The sequence below is a fragment of the Aythya fuligula genome, chromosome 14 (assembly GCF_009819795.1).
Source record: "Aythya fuligula isolate bAytFul2 chromosome 14, bAytFul2.pri, whole genome shotgun sequence".
In the NCBI taxonomy this organism is placed as follows: Eukaryota; Metazoa; Chordata; class Aves; order Anseriformes; family Anatidae; genus Aythya; species Aythya fuligula.
In genome coordinates, this window is record NC_045572.1 from 17,734,177 (window position 1) to 17,756,077 (window position 21,901).

The 21,901-nt window shown below is 37.8% G+C and overlaps 1 protein-coding gene across 2 annotated transcripts in view; it reads right to left on the reverse strand.

The window, feature by feature from the left end:
• Nucleotides 1-21,901, reverse strand: part of RAPGEF6 (Rap guanine nucleotide exchange factor 6) — a 112,630-nt gene that overhangs the window by 22,339 nt on the left and 68,390 nt on the right. The window contains exons 3-16 of one of the 2 annotated variants that reach the window (XM_032196875.1): nt 16,964-17,147; nt 15,991-16,127; nt 14,830-14,988; nt 14,098-14,250; nt 13,404-13,568; nt 11,953-12,060; nt 11,392-11,595; nt 10,535-10,643; nt 8,350-8,593; nt 7,875-8,032; nt 6,821-6,835; nt 4,545-4,785; nt 3,012-3,395; nt 783-994 (exon numbers count right to left, since the gene is read on the reverse strand). In XM_032196875.1, the coding sequence (XP_032052766.1) occupies nt 783-994; nt 3,012-3,395; nt 4,545-4,785; nt 6,821-6,835; nt 7,875-8,032; nt 8,350-8,593; nt 10,535-10,643; nt 11,392-11,595; nt 11,953-12,060; nt 13,404-13,568; nt 14,098-14,250; nt 14,830-14,988; nt 15,991-16,127; nt 16,964-17,147 (2,473 nt within the window). The remainder of the gene's footprint in view (nt 1-782; nt 995-3,011; nt 3,396-4,544; nt 4,786-6,820; nt 6,836-7,874; nt 8,033-8,349; nt 8,594-10,534; nt 10,644-11,391; nt 11,596-11,952; nt 12,061-13,403; nt 13,569-14,097; nt 14,251-14,829; nt 14,989-15,990; nt 16,128-16,963; nt 17,148-21,901) is intronic. The other variant, XM_032196874.1, reaches the window with a different exon arrangement.

Consider the following 21,901-nt stretch of genomic DNA (forward strand, 5'->3'; position numbering starts at 1 on the left):
TGCCAACAAGACTGCTTTAGTCAAAAGAGCAAGAAACAAGAAACTTTGGCAAAACACAAATGACAGTCAGGCCTACTAACACCCACTAACACTATCCAGCATTGCTTTTGCTAATCTATTTCTAATTAACATGTATTAGTGGGAGGAAAGAGGACCACAAGAACTATGCCCAAATTCATTGACTTAGACGTTAATATCATATCAATAAAACTGACATCAACAGCATTCACTTCATGCAATTAGTTCAAATAGTTCTGAAAGATCCAAAGCAAGAATATGGTACAGCTGGGAATGTTTCACCTTAACCAATTGTGAACAGAACTCAGTGTAAGGAGCAAAAAATGAAATGTTTAAACAAAACCCCTTGAAAATGCTGAAAGCAAGAGTAGGAGGTGTTATATCATTGTAGCTGTCTGAAAGCCACAACATAGAATGAAAACCTAGAAACACTGCAGCAACAAGTTTTTGTAAGAGAAATACATTTCTTTGGTAGGGTAATTACTAGTCAGCATACTCACCAACTCCTTCATCCTAAACTTTATGACAGTGATTTAGCATTGCTTTCCAAATTTTAAAAACACACAATTCTAATTTTTATCTGGGATCAGTCACTTCTATTATGCATTCAGAGTTAAATTGCATTTTAATCCTTAAAGGGATGCATCAAAAGCACCTTACCAACGGCACCTTTCTTTTAGGCATCTGTTGAATCAGGGAGCACTGAAGAAAGGGCTAAAATGCATTCAATGCCTGGTTTATTATTTCTCCATGTTTGACATTACCTTCATGTAGAAATGTGATATCCTTCTTGACAACAGGGAAGAGTGGAATAATTGGAGGCTGCATGCTCTGACTGCTAAGGATGTTGCGGTATTTTGCCATGTTTCGAGATGGATCAAAAAGATCTTGAAGGTCTCTGAGGTGCTTTTCGTACTTGCTCGGTAACTTTTCCCAAGTACCTCTGAGACGAGCTACTGGAGCTAGATTTAACCCGCTGCAAGGCAGACACATTTCGTTATTAGCTGGCAGTGGAATCATTCATTCCCTTTGGTAAGGAAGTAAAGGGTTTGGGGGGGCTTTTTTAGAGATTAAAAACAGTTTTCACAAGGTTAACTGAAAGCTGGGTGGATGCCAGGTTGCAAGTTCATCACAAAAACACTGCTGCTCGCTCTTGTGAGCAAGCAAAAAAGAGAACTGTAAAAAGTGTGACTGTTCCTTATGCACAAAGTACGACTTTCAAGTCAGCCTGCCAAAACAACCCCTCTATAACACAGCACCAATGCCCAGTTAATTTAAGAACCACTTCTCTCCTGTAAACCTATACTTCAATAAGGACAAAAAGGGTGAAAAATTAATGAGGTGAATACATGGCTGCTGTAGCAAGTGGAAACAATGCATGGCTTATCCCAAGCAGAAGTGGAAAGATTTAAGAGGAGAATGTTTGGAGCATTTATAAATAAGCACTGACTGAGGGCATGATAACAAAGTGTAGCTCATCTGCTGCTTTTAATTCTGATTAAGTAATAACATCCACAATTCGCTTGATGCAATAAAAAACACTATATCCACCCCAGCATAATTTGTTACAAACTATGCCCAAGAAATTTGGTAATGATTGCAAAGTCCCTGTGGCTGCAGCATTGGGAAGTGATAGTCTCCAGCATTCATTATCAAACCTAGAATCATACAAATATAGAATTTACTGTTTTGAGATTCTTTTTTCTCATTTCGAAGGCTTCAAAAACTTATTTTGTGATTTATTTTTTTTTTCATAGAGTTCTCCCCGTGCTATTGTAAAGTCACAAAGCCTTCTCTCACATGAAAATCTACCATGTGCCCCCCACAGCTACTCTTACTTACTAAGACGGTATCTTCCCATTTCACAAAACACAAGGCATCGCATTAACATGAAATGCAAAGCAGGAAAGAGAATCTCTATGGCAAATGCTAACAGAAACGTATTCCTCTGGAAACATGGGCAAAACAAAAAGCTAATCCATTTGCTGTTTTTTGACCAAAGACCACTTCAGTCACGGCATCGTGAGGCTGAACTCAGGAGTAAGAACAGCCATTTCTCCACGTACAATAAACCACGAGAGCTTAGGAAGCAGGGAACAGAAATTGCACTCTATCCACATTTGCATTCACCAATGAGTAGCCACAACCCTCCTGGTTGCTTGTACAGTACCTTTTAAGGGAATTTATTAATTCTTTACTGTATAACTAAACTAGTATCATTCATTACACTGGCTAGACATGGAAGAAGATATTATAAAATGGTGTTTGCAAAGATTGTACTGGTGCTGGGATACAGCATGAATCCAGATCTCTGTCTGATGAATCACAGTGCTTTTCTTTTCTTTTTTTCAAATACAATCTGGCTGTCACATAATTGCAAATAAAGGAAATGCTGGACTCATGCTGTTAAAGTCAAAGCAGCAGCAGCTAGCATAAATCAGAAGAGAAAGTCTAAGCGTGCAAATGAAGAGAAAAAATAGAGAAGCAAGCAGATGACTGGAAAGAATGAGAAAGAAATTTAAACTAAAACAAGACTGATTTGAGGAAGTCCTTACAATGAAAGGAAGAAATAAAATAAATCTCATCATTGCAGATATGACTCAGTGCACACTGAAAAGTAACAATGAGAAAAAAAGGGAAATTGAGCGTCAGAATCATAGAAAATGGCAGCAACTTTCAAGCAGGTTCCTGAAGTTCCTCAAACAGCATTTTTGTCCAAATCTTCTCTTTCCCTGCTATGTGATAGTTTTAGAAGAGACAGTCATGTGAGCCACTGCAGTGAGCCTGACCTTCGGAGGTTGAGGAAGGAGAAGAACACAGTGACAATACATCTTTTTGTTCGAGCATTTTGAAAAGCTTGGCAGTTCTTTCAAAAACTACCCAGTACCATCAGTAATATGGTCAAGATACACTTTTTTTTTTTTTTCCAATTTAGATCAACAAAATTGCTTTTGACACCAGAAATCAGATCTGACAAATGGGAAGTACTTTACCTTATAACTGCAAACATGGAATTGAAGTTCTTGCATTCTCGACAGTGGAGGGCAATTTTAATGAAATGCTTAATAATCTTCATTCGTTTGAGTTGGTTGGGCTCTGCTAAAATTTCCATGGCAACCCAGAATGTCTCTTGATTTATGACATCCTCAAACTGCTTCAGGTGAGCATTCCCTGTTTTGGAGTCCAGCTTATAGAGGTCATCGATGTATTCCGTAGGCTCGATGTTACGAAATAATTCAAAGTCTCTCATGGAGAGCTGAGTGGCGACCTCGATGGTGCTGAGCTGGAGGAGGGAGATTTGACTCTCTCTCAATAGCTCTTGAGCATCCTCATCTGAGCATAAAGTCTCGGTCTCCATATTGTTTTTTAGGTAATAGCTATGAACAAATGAATTGCAACAAAATGTTAGAGAGGCTCTTCAGAGGGTTTGTGAGCACAAAGACACTGAAGCATAGCAATCAGCCTGGATATTACTGACAGAGGTGTTCACGTGAGAGCATTTCCACCTCGCTGACACTTGAGAATAAGAGGCAAAGACAGAGGCAGAAAGGGACAGCACAACCTTTATACTTTAGCTTTTATAAAACACCACCATTTCTGAGGTAAAAACCTCATTCTCCAGCACTTCGAAAGCTGTTTTAGCCTATTTCCTTGCTAACGTTTCCTATACCGTATTCAGTAACATGCTGCAGTTTTCACCTTCAGAAAAAGGTCAGTTACTTTTCCATTTGTAAATTTAGCAGTAAAATAACATTTTAAATGCATGTTAGTCTTGAGAAATCTCTCATTAATGTATTTCTCCACTTCTTACACAAATTACAGTGTGGTTTCTCACATAAATTTGTGTGACATATTAATATTTACATGAAGCTCACAGTATTCAGGAAATGAAAATGTAGCTGGAAAATTCATTTGCATGGTCCAAAGCAGTTCACTTTCAGACGCACAGAAGTTTATTCCTCATAAATCTCTCTGTTGCCTAGCAAAGACAACTAAAGATTTTTTTTTTACTGTAGTAAACCTTTTTCTGGTATGGATCAGGACATCAGATAAAGCTGGAGCACTTTACATTTCTGAAAACTTTCATAACAGTTTACACAAAAATGGAAGAATTTATCTCAGGTTAGTATCAGTTCATTGCAACATGACATCATTGAGAAATTAATTGTATGCTTTAATCCTGAAGTACACATGGGAAGAGTCAGAAGAAATACAAGTTTTTTCTTTTTAATCGTAAGCCACTAAATATGTTTTCCTAACCTGCTGACCTTACTTGTCATCAAGAGAGCTTGCTGTAAAGTCAGGGAGGGGTTTTTGCATAAGAAGGAAGGTGAAACAGGAATGAAAGAGATGAAGGGAGAGTAAGTTACTGACATTTTCTTGTCTGTTCTTAATAGATACCTGCTTATTTTCATTAAAACACTGTTCATTAAAACATCCTTCCCCAATGTTTGTTTTGGATGTTTCAATCCTAAAAGGCAAAGTCAAATAAATCCAAACTGAAATCAAAACAAGGGTGCCTTTACCGTCCATTGAGTTGAATCCTGTCGGCTAATTTTGAGAATTGATCTGGAAGTCTCCGCTGTTTGATGACTCCCTCAGGGCTGACGGACACTTCGCAGAGGGAATAAGTCTCCGGGGCTCCCGTCAAGTTGAATTCGTGCACGGCGTGACTCACAACCTCCTTCGCTGTAGTGTCTTTGCTGATGATAATGTAACAGCTCTGCTGATCTGCCTTGAAAACTCTTATTACTTGGTCTGGAATATCTAAAATAACAGAAAAGCGCGTTTAACATACGAACCACTGTTCCTGTGAAAAGACAAAAGGTCATTTTCTCTATTGCTTGATAAATATTCATTTAAATAAACACTCTGTTCATCAAAATTTGAATGGAAAAAGAGGACTTCTCCTCTCTGCAATTCCACAAGTCAACTTACATATTAGCTTATTACCACAAAGCACAAAACATCTACATAGCATATTACTGTCCTGTACACTGTCCTTCCCAGCGTGTCAAAAAATTTGGAAGCCTTGTTCCTTTCTGGCTCTTTTGTCTTTGTGTGATCCAGGACTGACACGAGTGCCCCGAGTGCTCCTCCCATGACTGGGAAGCCATCGAGCACACACATTTGAGCTGTGGGCAAGGGAACATGGAGGAGAAAGGAGATTTGGTTGCTTCTGCATCCAGCTGCAAACTTGCTCTCTCAACCTGAAGAAACTAAACTAAGCTGCTGCCAGCAGTTAATTCTTGTGCTAGCGTGCTTATTTATAACACATTTTATGAATTATAAATGCATCGGAGAACAGCTTTATCTGGGGCATCCTACATCAGGAAACAAATATCTAAAGAAACACACATTTAGTTTACAACTTGGTGCTTGGAGATAGTTATCTCCATTAGAGTTATTACAGAAGACTTGATTCTCAAAATCCATCTGATGGGGGGAAAACAAGTTGTCAAAAGTCAGGGTGCACAGTAAGTAAAAGCTCATGGGAACACATTTTTTTCCCTCCGTAAAATCCGACAACTAGACATTCATGGGTTTTCTGCAGAACTGAAAAGGAGGAAGGCGCTCACCAAGCCCTCAGCCACATCCTCCAAGCTTGCAGCTATTCAAAAAATCTATGTCTCAGGTGAACGTGTCATTAAGTCCCGTATCAGAGATGCCCTGGGCTATTGTAGAGGTCTTTGCTGTAATAACAGCCCTTCCTTCTCTCCCTGTTATTTGACCAGCCTTTAATAACCTCAGTGGTAAGTGCCATGCCCACAGACTGTGGCTAGCCAGGCAGGGTACCAGATGCCTTGGGGAAGGCGATGGGAAGGCAGCCCCTGCTCGAGGGAACCAGCACCCCGGGGCACACTGTCCTGCACTGGTGTCAAGCTTTACACTGAAAAAAAATCTGACTGAAAACTAATTCTACTGATTCCTTATGATGACTACCACATACGGTCATACCAGAATGGTCACATTAATGATTTGGGGCTAGCTGACATGAATGGGGACAATAAAAGGGGAAAATAAGTGTTATGCGCTCATTTCAGAGTGAAAGTGGTGAGTGATACACTGAATGATTTGGGAAATGCCTGCACTCGTAAAAACCATCACAAATTAACAGAAGAGCTAAAGCATATATACCATGGTATTAACATACCTAAAAATCAGAACACACTCAAGTTTAAAGCCAAAACTGAAACACAATACGTAATTTGGAAAAAGAAACAACAAAAAAAAGAAATCGCCATGCAACCAAAACACAGAGTAACTTTTAAGTACCAGGTCATAGAAACTCGTACGACAATCACATGCCCATCTTTAGGGTCTTTTCTTTTAAGCAGGTAAATATTAGTAAAACTTACTTTTCTACACGTGATTCAAGTCACAGCTACAATACAAAACACATTTCCAGTTTGCATGCAAAAAGTTGGACTATACGGAGTCCAACAAAACAACAAACTAAACCTCAAGCTACATTATCATCCAAAACTTCAATTTCTATAAAAAGGGATGTAAGCAATTTCATTCTTGTAAAGCAAGGTCCCAGCGAGGTAATCTGCCAAAGGTCATTCAGTGGGTCAGTGGCAGAAATGGGAATAAAATGCAGCCTCAGTCCAGCAGCCTGACGTGAGATTACAGTGCCCAAAAGGTGAGCCTATTGACTCCTTTTATTAAAGGGAAGGCTACAGGGCACATGACTACCTAATGTCCTGAGAGTATAACTACATCAATGCAACATGTTAGGTCTACTAGGCAAGCCATGCAATATTAAGGTCTTTAGGATGCCATACATCAGGATACTTACAGTAAAACCCAACAGCTGCAGGCAGAAAAAAAGAAAAAAAGTGTGTCAACACCAAATCAAGACTGAAATGTTTACAAAACTTATCAAGTATGCATTACATGGTCAGAAATAATTGGGTTTTCTCTGCCGTTCAAAAATGACTGTATGCTTGTTGTAGGAAACTTGAAATAAAGGTAAGGACCAGTTATCCATAACTCATATTATGCAGTAACTTGTATAGCATTAAAGGAAGATTCTTAGAGAACAAATGAGTAGCTCACTCATGCAGACAGCAAGAAACTGGATTTGCAGGAAGAAAAGGAACTTATTTGCTATGGATATTTATGCATTTGATAGGACATATTTGTCCCTTTTAAAGGGGAAATCTGCAAGTTTACATAAACATAAGTCGTAGCCAGAAGGCACTTTACAAAATATATAATTATGCACAGAACTTACATCTGAAATAGGGAAACATGATTCTGACTTTACATGTTTACAGGCAGCTGCATATAACAAATACCTCCTGCAGCCACCCCATAAACTGTGTTCCTACAAGTACCAGCAATGGAAGCCCACACTACAAACCTCAAAACACTTGTCAGTTTTTCAGACAGACAACTGAATGAACTTAATGTCTGTAAAATATGGAGAATTACTAATGCTGTGTTAGCACCACAGTTCTGTTCTACCTGCCATGCTGCTTGAAATAAATATTCAAAGAAGATGGATGGAGAAGTCACCAGACCTACTGACATTGGGCAAAAATAAAACAAGATAGGTACAGAGGAAGACAACCTACTTCCACCAGAGCTCTGGTAAACCAAAGATACTTATAGGTGGCAAAATGCACTTCTTTGTAAAAAGAACCTAGGCTTCACATTACAAAAAAGCAGGCAAGAGGGCTTCGGGCAGTTTGCATGTTCAGTGAATCACCAGTTTGGACCTGTTAGGGTCACAAGATAAAGAGGTAACTGCACTAAGCATGTTTGAAGCTGGTAAAAAGATGCAACTCCACCCCCAAACCAGCTGCCTTGTAATTATCCTATAAATCAAGTTAACACTGCTGTTTTACCTGAAGGATTAGAGAAATCCAGGATGCTAGTTGTAGGCTGCAACAGGTCAGGGCTACTGGATGAGAGCGTGCCTGGAATAGGCATGATGGCCAGGCTGTGCCGGCACTGCCGAGTCCCAACAATGCTGTCATCCTGCGACTGGCTCACGCTACCATCACTGCAAAACAGGTTTGTGTCGATTAGGCGTGTGGAGATCCTTATATTCATCTTGGGATGAATGAATCTTGGAAAAAATAACGGCTGTCATGTTTTAATTACACATCGTAGATGGGCTTTCAAACCATAGAGAGAGAAAAGCAGATCTGAAAGCGTTCACTGGGTTCACTGGGACAGAAGATATTTTGGCCTTGTTCTGCAGCTATAGTTTAGATTTGCTGCATTTAAAATATAAGAAAAGCAGTGTGGACATGACTGAAGATAGTACACAGCTTCATTAAGGAAAAATTACCATTTGACCAGAAGAGTTTGACACACCTGAACAGTTTTGGAGGCAAGATGCTGAATCGAGTCTTGTCTAAAATTTTCCTGATTCTGTTTCTCCCACCAGATACGGTGTTTGCTTTCATTTTTTTGTTTCCCTTTTCACGGGGAAACATCTGTTCCACATCTCCAGGCATATCTGGGATGGAATAACGGTTGTTTTTCTTTTCTGCAATTTTTGGAATATGTGGAATTCCATTCTTCTCTTGCCCTATCCTGCAGAGCAGCTCTTTAAACACTGTAAGAAGAGATACAAACATTGTGATTTACCTTTGCACACTTAAACTTTCACATTACATGCTTCTTTCCCCTCAAAACCACATACCCACAGAAAAAGTGAACCAAAGAGTCCAAAACCAAAAACGTAATGTATTGCCAAGCCAGGCTCTGTATTACATTTAGTTTTGATTCTAAGGGTGTGGCTTTCTTCCCATTTAAGTTTTGCTCTGGAGTTCCTTGGCAGACAGTGTAACCCTAACTGTTTAATCAAAATAATGAACCACTCTGCATAGCATGATTCTCCCAGCTACTTTTGAAATTAGCACATACCACAGCAAATTTAAGAGCTATTCTACCCTTCAGTAAGGCAATTAGATCAATAACAAGGAACCACTCCGTTCACATCAATCAGCTCCATGCATTTATTGATTTTTTTGTCTGCATCTTTAGGTAAAAGAATGCAGACGCTTCCTCAAGAATAACTTCAAGATGGACTGATGTCTTCCCCACACACACACACCTTTTTGTCTTAAGTAATACATAAGGCTCATCGAATTTCCTATTGCATTTATCAAGCTGAGCCAGTCTATTACTGACATTCCTAGAGGATAGAATTCTACGGAAAAAAACAGTCTTTGTTATTTGTGTTTCTTCCCATAAATAAACAGTAAAAACAAACTGTTCAAATTGGTTTACTAATGCATAATGTTTTGTTTGTTTTAAAGTCTTTGTCAGAAATTTGTTATTTTCTGTTGAAATCATGGTACTGGGAAAATGCAGGGCTGTACAGAGCTGATATCCAAGATGGTCCCTAGGAACAAGGCAAAAAATGGGCCTTTATCTATACTTGTAGTCAAATTGCGTATTTCTATTACAGAACTCAATTTATGGCTACAAGTCTTCACTATATAAATTCACATATAAGAATGGTGATTGCTCATTGTTAGCACCAAAAGGACAGAATAGTAAGTATTGCAGTTGAAAAAAGAGCTTCGAGACATGAATTCATTAAAAAATATCAGAGAAATCATCTTGAAGTTTAATCAGCTAGCAGGAGAAGAAGTTAAAATCCACTTTCACCTAACTACATGCATCACTGCCTTGGTTGCAGTAATGCTTTATTTTATGTTGTTTGATATTAGACTAGACCACTGATTACAGTAGTTTTATGCTTTTTTAGAATTATGATAATAAGCAACTGCTAAGATCTTAAAACTTTTTACCTGCACAGATATAAACAGAAAATCATAAAAGGAAAAAAAATCCATACGGAACAAGGGCAGGTGACCACAGGAAGAAAATAAGAGAAGGAAATAAGAGAAGGAAACCATCATTAGCTCTCAGATACAACAACTACAGAGGAAGAATCTGTCTTGTACATACAGTCTCGTTCTTTCTGTAGCTATGGTTATTCTGTTTCCTGAACAGGATTATGGAAAAAGAACAGATGGTTTGACTGAGATTTTAAAAGAGGTTTAATATGTTTATACTCACACTGACAATTAAAAGCTAACATTTATATACCATACCACTTTTTATATTCCCTTATCGATTTTAGATATCAAGGCAATTTGTCCTACCGTTCTTACAACCATTATAAAAAGTTTTATGAAAATCCAGTTTTACATTTTTGCTGTTTCTTGGCAAAATATTTTGGCCCAGATCCCTTGGCTCTGCGTCAGCCATATCACATGAAGGGACACTAAAGCCGCTTAAGCAGTCATTTGAGGATTTCTCAGGGCGCGGAGAGCTGGCTATGCTGGCCTTGAGCCACCCAATGTGCAAGTCCTTGGCACATAAAAATGTATCAGAGCAAACGGAGGCACAATGAGGGGACTCCTGCACACTCTTTCACTTCTAGAGCAAGTTAGAAGAAAGGTGAAATCCTACTGCATTTCTAAAGCCAGAAGGACTGGAATTTTTAGCCACATACACAGAGAAACATGTAAAGTCTACTCACCAAAAATGTTTGTTTTTACGGTAATGGAGAGATGAGTATTGTTCCTCAAGATTTCCAGAGCTTTCACAAATGTAATGTTCTCAAAGTTCTGTCCATTCACTTCCATTATCTTTAAGAAGAAATACAAAATGAACTATTACAACAGCTGTTTATAACAGAGTTATTTTACAACAGTTACAAATATAAATGTGATAACACAAGCACATTAAAAACTTTCCAGAGGTTATCATATTGTATTTACAGTAGTTGCAGCATGAAAATATTCCTTGTAAAATCACTATTTGTATCACTTCAGTAAAGCTGCATCCTGTAAAGAAGCCAGGACCTCCATCACCACTTGTCAACTACTGTAACCAAATTTATCTTCTGCGATAGGCACAACATTTGTGCAGTTAGGAACTGCAACTCTAACAAAAGCAGTGGATCACCGACTGATTGGATCACCAGCTGCAGACCTGATGTTACAACCAAAGGGCAGACCTGCAGCTGCTGGGCCCCGAGGCTCCACCAGCCTCAAACTGTGATGCTGTATGCTAAATGAGAAACCAGCCAACCAATTTGATGGCTTCAACCTAACTACATCTCCTTTAAGAAAGTTTCCTAAAACAACCACAATGTGGTTTCTTTTCCCATTCTGTTTTTGAAATATTTCAAGAACTATTTGATAGAAATACATACTTAACACACAAACCTAGAGCTGAACTGTGGTATCAAAATAGTGTGATGTATAGAGAGAGGTTTTTTGTTGGTGGTGGTGTTGTTTGTTTGTTTTTTAATACTCTTTACAGTCATTTGAACCAGATTTTTTCTTTTTAAATCAAAAGGTGGATGCTTAAAATTAGCTTTGCTCTTTTTACCTGATCACCACGCTTAAGTCCAGCTTCTGCTGCTTTACTGCCCGTTTCCACGGTCTCTACAAAAATACCGAAACCCTTGTCACTTCCTCCAAGGAGGCTGAAAAAGAGAGGTGAGTCTCTAGAAGGCTTTTGCAAGGTAATTTGTCTCCATTTTGCCTTGGCAGCACAAGCAATATTCAGCAATCTGAGATGTCCTTTCATTTTCTGTAACACAGAAGACATAAAACTGATTGTAATGTTTCTTTTATTAGAAATGGGGAAACAGTTGTTTAAAAAAATAAAAAGTGCCAGAAAAAGAAATTATGATCCTACATTTCCAAATCTTACTAAATAAATTTTGCATTACTGCAAAAGAGGACAAAGACGCATAAATGACTGCCATATGTACTATTTTATATGAGCTTTGTACCTAAATTTATATTTAAGAACAAATACGCACATGTTAAAAGCCACCTATTAACTGCTTTCTTACAGACTACAATGTGTTAATCCCTGGTAACATACTGGAAAATGAAAATGCATAATGCAGAAAGTGTGACAGTCATTCTTTTTTGCTCCTACCGTATTTTCTAAGTTCTTTTCAAATTCTTCCAGAAATCGAGTCATAGCAGGGTCACCTTCAAAGTCATTAAAATGGTTGTTCACCCACAGTAAGACCACTCTGGTAACCTGAAAAAAAGTATGCATAAAGGTATTTGCGTTTTTTTTTATTTTTATTTTATTTTTTTTCTCCTATTGGGTTTAATCTATAAGCAAAGAAGAATACAAGGACATGACAGAATAACATATGACAGATTAATGCATCCGTTAACAGAAGCAGAAACCATTTGCACTTGAAATCATTTCCTGATTTTCTTTAGTTGTGGAGTCAAATGAAGAACTAAGGAACAAACATTTTTGTATCTAGCTGATTACATCACCTAGTACTTACTGGTGTACAAATTTATCTTTGGTTATCTCTTCTTTATGTCATTTATTAAATGTATTTTTTTTAAAGCATCCTAACTGCCTCCTCTCCTAGGAAGTTTCTAGGATGTATACTGTAATAGTAAAACAAACAAAAGACCTTTCTTTTGATTTTTTAAATTAAATGTTTGGGTTGCTTTTTTGTGTGCTACAGAGTTACCACCATTCATGATAAAAGACAGTCTGACAACTATTTTATCCATCCATTCTATTTTTAAAAAAGTTAATCTGTAGCAGCTTCTCTTCTAAAAATAGGCAACTTCCTCTTTTATTTGCTAAGACAGTTTTCTTTACTTTCCTTCTTTAAAATCCTGTTCTTAAAAAACATTAGTTGCTAACGTGTGCAGCATGGAAAAAGGGGAGAAGCAGTAACCATAGTAAAGGATCCCAGCAAATTTTCCCCACCATAAAAAAAATAGTGCTGTTTTGATAGTTTGAGTTTCTTTCAGCTCAAATCTAGAACATATAAAACTGCTGGCTCAGAATTTTACTGCCATGGTTTTCAACAAATAGGACATGAATACAAGTTCCAAGCTAGGTATATTTTCCATGTGTGTACAGCTGCACAGAGCTGAACCTGGTTCTATTTACAGAAGTGTTTTTATCATCTTCATCTGTCTTGAGCACAGTTTACTTCAAGTACACTTTGTAATAAGCTGCTCTAATAAAATGGGCTCAATACACTGAAAAGCTCTACAGAAGAAAATTATGGAAGACAAGCATAATGCTGCTGTGAGAACAGAAGTGGTAAGTCCAAGAGATCACGAACACAATTTCTGTGAATTGCTGGTGGAAAAGGACTTCAGACAGACTGGCATTTACATCTTGAAATTAAATAGAAAATAGCATTTACCATTATGCAGAAGAAAAGCAGAGACAAACCTAATTTTGGAGAGTACAGGATTATTCCTTGATATTACTAAAAAATACTTGGTTTTAAATTAGTTCATTTAAAAATAGCTGCAGTATAATACTAGTGTTACAAAAAAGGAATTGCTTTGGAGAAAATTTTCACTACAAATATTAATCTCTAGTCTCAAACCAACCTTATCCCTGAGGCTGTCCACCGTGAACCACTCCAACAGTTTATTTCCAACTTCCAAGGGGCTTGTTAGAAATGTTCTGTACGTTAGAAGGAAATCTTCAATATAAGTTGGATCCACGATAGAATGTTCTTCTATTAAGTGCATGATGAGTCGCTCAGGTGTTGCCTTAAAAATTAAATGCAAATACAGCTGATATCTCCCATCACTACCTCTCTCTAGAGAGTACCTCAGCATAATACCATGTGAGTAGTATACGCCTTTTTCAATTTTCAGTTTAAAAAAAAATAAAGGAAAAAAAGCCACTAACGTATTTAAATCAAGTCTTTAAGCGTCTCCCAGACCAAATGTTTTGCATAGCTAATAACGGGCCAGAAGAATCAGTAACATCCCATAACTTTGTTTATAATAAATTTTAAGTTCTTCTTCCAAACTACAAAAAACAAACAAACAAAAAAAACCAATATGTAAGGATACACAAGGAGTGCTCCCAAAACAAAACTCAACATATGTGCTGAACAGGTCTAGCTGTATTAAAAGGGAGATGGAAGTAGATTTGTAGAGTAATATAAATTCGTTTGAATTAAATCTTTGACTTAAAACAGACAAAACTGTATATGTGTTCTAGTTTAAAATCAAAATTGTATTTATTAATAAAGGTTTAACAGATTAACAGAAAGCATGGGAAGAAATTCACCTTGATAACTATGTGTCCTTTTCTGGTTCCACTGCGGTCCAGCTCCCTGTGCTCCTTTACCATAACAATTTCTCCTTCTTCCTCGACTTTGTGAGTGTTTTTTTCCACGTGGTTCAGAATTCTCCAGTAGTCTTGCTGGGCTATACACACAAACTGCCCCCAGGCAACACATGATTGTTAATAAATATTTAAAACATGAATGTATCCCCCTGCCCCATGTCTGGGCTGCTTTGATGCAAACACCATAGCACAGCATTTGTTACCAGCCCCAGTCTGTTCTGCTCAATTACACGAGAAAGTTGTAATTAGAAGACAATGGAACTGGTCACCATCTTACACTTCCAAAAGGTTGTTCTCAAAAGGTTAAACATAAAGGGAACACAATCTGCAAGTGGAAAAGTCTATTTTCTGCTTATCTGTTCTTACTGCATGTCAATCACATACACAGCATGGACTGTGGCTTACATTTCAGCACATTTCATTTACATACTACGCTTACATTTCAGCACAAAGCAGAAGTTCCTGTTTCTCACACAATAGCAGTGTGAAATAAATCTCAGCTACTGAAAGAGGGTACAACTAATCTAACAGCAGCAGAGCTCGTGACCCATCAAATACCAACATCCTTTTTTCTGCTCCTGAATAAAGATCATGCCTTGAGATACAACTAGTCTGCTTTCTTTTGTTAGACGTTTAAAAATATGAGGTAGTTGTACAGAATTGTGATCTTACCTGACAATCATCTACTTTGGTTCTGACCACTCCATTCATGTACTGTTTCTCCAGAGAGGGAGTAATCCCAAAACTATTTCCCATACAGAGACTCTCACTCTTCCCATCAGGATAGCTGATCTCCACTGTGCCGTTTAAAATAACATACCAGGAATCGAGCTAGAGGGAGTAAAAAAGCAAATTTTAAAAGTGGAGCTCATTCAACAGCTTTCATAAGCTGTTCCAACACTCCTATCTCAGAAAGTCTTATTCTTGCAGTCTCCAGTTTGTTGCCACCACAGCTTTGCAACGTTTAATTCACTAGAAATGTGCACTGTAAGGCAAGCAATAAAGCTGAGTGAAACACGAATGCTGAAAAGCATTCTTCATTCGTTTCAGTATTAATTCAGTAGGGAGCAATGCTGATGAATAGATTGCTTTTTAATTAGTGTGCTAATTGCTACAGTATATTTATACTATTTAGTGAGCATGAACACTTCCCCCACATGCCCACTTGGTCACTAACTGAGATTAGAGTCCACACAGTCCTCGTGAAGTGATGAACTGCTACAGACATTCCAGGTTTCTTGAACAAAGGACAGGGAAAGGCTTCAAGGTAATGATTCAGAGTACCTACACTGGGAGCCTGACCACTTATTTGAACATCTGAATGTGTAGGGAAACTGCTTCTAATTTAGACATTAAGGTCATAATTTGTTAGATCTGATTTGTTTAGATATTAAGGTCATACATTGTTCAGGGATACATCTCTATGTTAGCATGTAAAAAAATCCTATGTTATAACTAAAGAGTTATTTTACCAATGGGAATGATGCATTCTTCTGTGCTACAGGTAAAACCCCTATAAACAAACTCTTTTAGATATTAGCACTTAAACTGATAATCCACAGCGAACGCTATAGAACTCTGCTTGTTTTGACCATCTCAATCATGCTGAAGTCCTGAACAGGGAAGACTGTAAGATTCAGCCTGCATGTTACTAAGTGATGGACTAAGGTTTGAGGATTTTGGAAGTGAGTCACGGTAAGAGAAAGATTCCCTAGCCTTCAGGTGTGGGAGTGGTGCAGAGAACATCTCCCAGCCCTCTCACCCAGGTGCCCTCGCTGATCTTCAAATTTTGGTGCTCAAATCATACTGTGTGCAGTTACTTCAGTTACTTACTTCTTGTCCATCTTCAAGTATGATGGCTCCTGCTTGCTCTACTACTTCAAATATCATCACTGAGCAAAGTTCTCTTCTTACAGACATTGTCATGTTTGCAAAGGCCGGGAGTTGATGCATAAATTCCAATAATTGCTCTGTTAGGCAAAGGAAACATTGGTATGAAGACTGCAAGGCCCTGGGGCTCCTTAGATACCTTACCCTCCCACCGGTATATTAAACCTCAGTTTAATTCACGGAAGGAATTGCTCAGTGGTATTACAATCCCTTTTAGTGCCTGCAGCTGAACGAGCCCAGTATGTGTTTTGTTGGCTCGGCAGTCCTGATCGGGCACTGCTCGACTCTTAGGGCAGCAATCTAGCTAAGTGTAAAAGCACTTCAACTACAAACATTTAGGAGAACAAAAATATCCTTTCAGTACACTAATTATAAGCTTGTTAAGAGCATGAAATGCTTTTCCAGAGTTTAGAGAAATAATCAGAAGTATAGCATAACCCAAATTTTACCACTAAACTAACATCAATTTCTAGTTGGACGCTGCAATAAATTAATTTCATTTCAAGTGTTTTGCAGTTTACAATTAAGCTTATCTAACTAGCACATTCTCTTTGACATTCACTGATTAACTCTATAGTTACAGGCAGCCAAAATTACACTGCTACTCTTGTATCAGCTGGTAAAATGACTATAATACTTAACATCTTATGAGTCTCAAAGACTGTTTTGTTTTGTTTTTTAAATACTTAGCTTCTCAGAACAAATTAGCTTCTCAGAACAAATACTCTCTTGGATAATAAGAGGAAAATCATTTAATTAACAGTATCACTAGAACAAAGTGATGTCTGAAAGGCATCATCCATAATTATGAAGATATACATTTAACGTCAACTCATTGAACAGTTTTCATACATGCTTCTCTCACTGATGATGTATGATATAGTTTTATACAAAGACCTTTTTTTTTTTTCCTCACCAATATCATCATCAGTTTTATCTGCGGGCTCTTTCTCAAGGCACTCTCGTACAACATCTCGCCCTAGAAGTGGATCTGAAGTTCTGTCAATATCTTCATCTTCTTCTTCTTCTTCATCTTCAGAGTCTACAGGTGCTTCTGGAAGACCCGTTAAATCAACATCTCCCATCTCACTTTCTGTAGCCTAAAGAGAAGACATCCATCAGACAAAGAGTTCAATGTCTTCAGTTTAATAATTTATGGTCTTATTTTAGGTAGCAAGTACTACAAAAAAAAAATAATCTATGACCAACAAAAGTTAAACTAGAAACTGTAATAGTTCCCTTTCTGAACACTGACAAGAACAGGTTACAGCAAAATCTACAGTTAAGAGTTAATTTATACATGAGAGTATAAATATATACCATCGGCAAAGAGCAACACCACGCTACAGGAATTAGGATCGCAAGTTCTGAAAAAATTAACATATTGGGCATTTGCTCCCTTTCCTTATGACGCTCCCAAGGAACTACAGGCAATGTAAGCCCATCGATACCAACAGTGTCACACGGAGGAAAAATAACCCAGGGTGAGTGGATAAAATTAAAGGGATTTGATCGATTACTCATTTCCATATTGTAACATGGACTTTCATCCTGGCATACAGTAAGTATGTCAGGTGGAGAATATAAATATGAAAAAAAAAAAAAAGGAAGTAAGGATTACTACTCCCATCTCTGTTGGCTGACTCTCACTTTATAGCATTTGGTCTTCCTTGTGAATTCATGAGAGCAAGTGTTTTTTTCAAAATTCAGGAGTTAATATTGACCAAATAATCATATAATTCAGCAACAACGCTGGTTACCCAATGTCTGTAGACACATTTCTGCTGTCATCAATAGATGGCAATATAGACATCATGCTGAGCAGACACATGAAGCAACAGTATAAGATAAAGCAATACTGGCATCAAAAAGCAGCATCACACAAGAATCGTTTGCAGTATTTTTTTCATGTAAAGTTTAAATGATGTAATGGAATGAAAATAGCCTTCCAAAACAGATGGAAGGCAAGGAAGAAAAAAAAAAGTAGTTTCAAAATTTCAATTTCCACAGAATACTTCTTCAATCACTTCTGTTTAATTTAAGCCAGCATGCAATTCATTTTTCTGTTCAAATTCAAAAATTTGAACAAGATGTGTCACTTAGAAGTATAAGGCAATTATAAACAGACTTGCAGAAATTGCTTTTTTCATTATTATTATTAAGCGAACACATTTACACTGATGATAAACTAATGTGTTAAATATTCTACATGTTCACAAGACCTCTTAAAAAAGGGCTGGGTTGGAGAAGGCATGCTAGCATGTACAGTGCTGAGGTTTCCATCACAATATCACCAAGTATTTTTATAACTTGCTTGTTGTCACTGTGGCAATTCAGATATTCTTTTGGCAACGAGAGCTACACCCCTAAACTTTTTCTTATTTATTGTTATTATCGATTGATATACGCATGTTGAATTTTAGTGCTAAATGTAATCCCTCACACTAACACACAAAATATCCATCTATTGAATAACAAAACCCTGGAAGAGGCCAATGAAGGCCAACACATAACCCACAGCAAATATGACGCTGACAGAATCCTTGCACAAAATTGATCAATGGACACCTATTTTAAAACTTTTTATAAACAAATTCCCACTGGCATTAGTTGGACATATATCTTTTAAACACTAACTTCTATCATTTTATTTAGAAAAGTGCCATCAGTATTACCATGTATCCTGAACATTTATATTCAATTTTGGTATATTTTCAGAGGCACAGATTTGAGAAGACAAAACTCTGAGTATCTATGCCCATCTACTTGATTGCCAGTGATTTTCACAACTAGGGGCAGAGTCCCACTAGAACCTTCCCCCACAAAAGAGTCAGAGCATCGTTCATTAACACCAATTCCCTGATGTACCTAAAACATTTCACTTCCAACCACTTCAGGAGAATGGCTGGAGAGAGAGCTATCAGCAAACGACTACACCACAAACCGGAGCTGTTGCAAGTCTGTGCTCCATTTGGCACAACCAAGACCACTGAGAGCCCATTTTGATGGCTGAATATTAAAACAGAGATAAAAGACTCTTTGCTCTCCTCAAGTTAGAGCTATTTCATCAATAACTCAGTGACAGTTACTAATCCTGGCTCGTGCCTACCACTCGAAGCTCTAGACATGACATAAGTAGCTGGAGTGCTGAAGCACTGGTAACTGCTTGGGAAGACTGAGTGGCATCATCAAAACCAACGCTGTCTGATTAAATCCAGCAGACAGCACTGCCTCCATCTTCCTACATGCTCCACGCTGCTCTCCTAATGCAAGTCCCAGTACTTGGACAGATGGAGCAGCACTGCCTTGTTTTCTAGGCAGAAAAATATTGAGTTTTTAGATATACCATTAGATCTTTGAGCATGTCCTCGTTTCAATAATTATCCATCAAACCTAATAAAAAAAGGATTACATGATTTAACATAACTATTTCATTCAGAGTAGGGTAACAATAAATAGGGTTAATTTTTTTTTATTTTTATTTTTTACGCTACATCACTTCACTGGCTTATATAGCTCACATTAACAGCTTTGGAATTAAGCCGAAGTGCAAATTGTGCTTGGAGAGCCTTGGCAGCACATGATCAGCACGGCATTTTATTCAAGGACTTTTCTAGCATTTCTTCATCTAAACAGCCACAATACACTGGTTTGGGAGCTAAAAACATAAGAAGCAGCCTTCAAAATGTTTTGGTGATAATGACTCGTATTCCACTACAGTGTCAGAAACATGCACTGACAGACAAAAGTATTAAATGCAACACATGAAGGATTTCCTGTTCTGTAATAACTCCGTATGATACAGTATTTTAATGTTCACGACTCCTGACACAGCCTGTGATTAAGAGTCTGTTTCCTTGTTGTTGTTTTTCCCCCCTTTCCTTCCCTTCACATCAATTCTTTCATGGGAAAAGTGTCCAAGACGTTTTACAGAATTGATAGAAAAATCCTTAGTAAAGGACACTCCCTGATGCATATTTTATAGATAATCCATTTTAATATCAGATCCTTAACCACAGCCAGAATTATTGCTGGGCAATAACGGTGCTGCCCACAAGTAATATATATTGCCAAAGTGACAAATGGGAGATGACAGAAAAAGAGAGAGAAAAGAACCACTACGCAGACCACTGGCAGAACTAAACAGATAAGGCAAAATAGATGAGAATTTGTCAGTCAGCAGGAGAACAGCTTTGCAAGCCATCGATAAAGGCAACAAATTCATTATGCTGTAAGGGAGACCATGCCCACCAACATCTAGCAATATGATCTGAACAACCTACGTTACCATTGCCAGTCTTCTTAAAGCCTGCTCCATGAAAGAGTAAAGGAAAGTGTTTGCTCTGTGCAGTACCTGCAGGATGACTTTTCCCTGAGGATATCTTTACAAGTCAAAGGGGCTGTTTGTAGAAGTTATAATCCCTCTTTTCAACTGTTACATGCACAACCACACAGCCTCCCCTAATTCTGTCTAAACACCTAGTTTGGAAGCTAGGTCAGACATTGTCAGAAATGAGTTGAAGGAAAAGAAAAATATATATATATATATGTGCAAATTAAATTTAAGCTTTTATAAAAATTGTAGGAGAAATTTTTTAAATATACATACACATATATATACATACAACCAAAGGTCTGCAGTCTGACCAAAAAAAGCTGCTTTGCAGTATTCCAAGCAAGTTGGAATTTGCAATATACACATTTGGACATTTTGCCACATAAAGACTGAAGGCTTCAACTGGGAGCAGTAACGGTACAGGATAAGGGAGAAAATATCCTCATAAATTTATTTTCATAAGCAACTGAGGGTTTAACACAATATGTTCACAGCGGTGCTTACGGGCAAGAACTTGTTTTCTGCCGATCTCACCTTCAGCTTTACATTCATTTCCTGTTTAACTTCCTGAACTGAGATGCAGCTGGAACAAGTGAAACCTCATTTCAACACTATCAATGAATAAAGTGTACACAGATGAGCTGAAAACCTTTCCAAATCTCAATAAAAAATGTTTCATTCTTTGGCTCCAATCAGTTTCCTATTCTGGAATTATGGTTGCACTATTTACTGTAAAAATTAACGTTAAGATGTCATTAATTCAAAAGGTCACATCAAGACTACGTTAATAAATATTATTCAAAAAATACTGTTCCTTTGCTGACACTAATGATAGTCCTAGAGAGTTTGGCATGCAATAGATACGAAACTGACTGCAAAAGCAAAGCAACATTTTCCAGTTTATGACAAGCTGTATTTTAAGATACCAAAAATATTTTCAGCTACTAAGCCAGTACACTACAAACTGTAGAGAGTATCATGGAGCTTCTCCACCTTCGTAATACCAAAATGAATCCTGGAGGGAATTTATTTTTTTTTTAATCCTTCCTTCTGATTTCAAAATCTGCCTCTATTGATGCGTCATTCCACATCATGCTGAATTAAATGTTGTGCCATGACTTTATCACACATCCTGCAGTTAAAAGTGGGTAACACACAATAGGGGACTAATCCCAAACTAACTGTTAAAGTTACTGCAATAAATCGTGGTGAAATACCCAGCATTCTTGGACAGCTTAGTATTTGCACATTACACGTAAGACAAGATACGAAAAATGCTTTAAAAACTCAACAGGGGGAAAACAGAGCTTTTTCTCTCCCCCAGCATCCCTGCCATGACGTGCCCATTGCACGTCTTATCTTCATCCACAGTGCTTATCAAATGCTTGATTCTCCAGTGCTGTCTTTAGAAATTAATGACACTGCAGCTAGCTCACGGATTGCTGTGATCATCTTGGAAGCTCTCACGTGAGTCTGACAGTGATGACCTGCCTCAGACTGACTCAGAATTGTCACCAG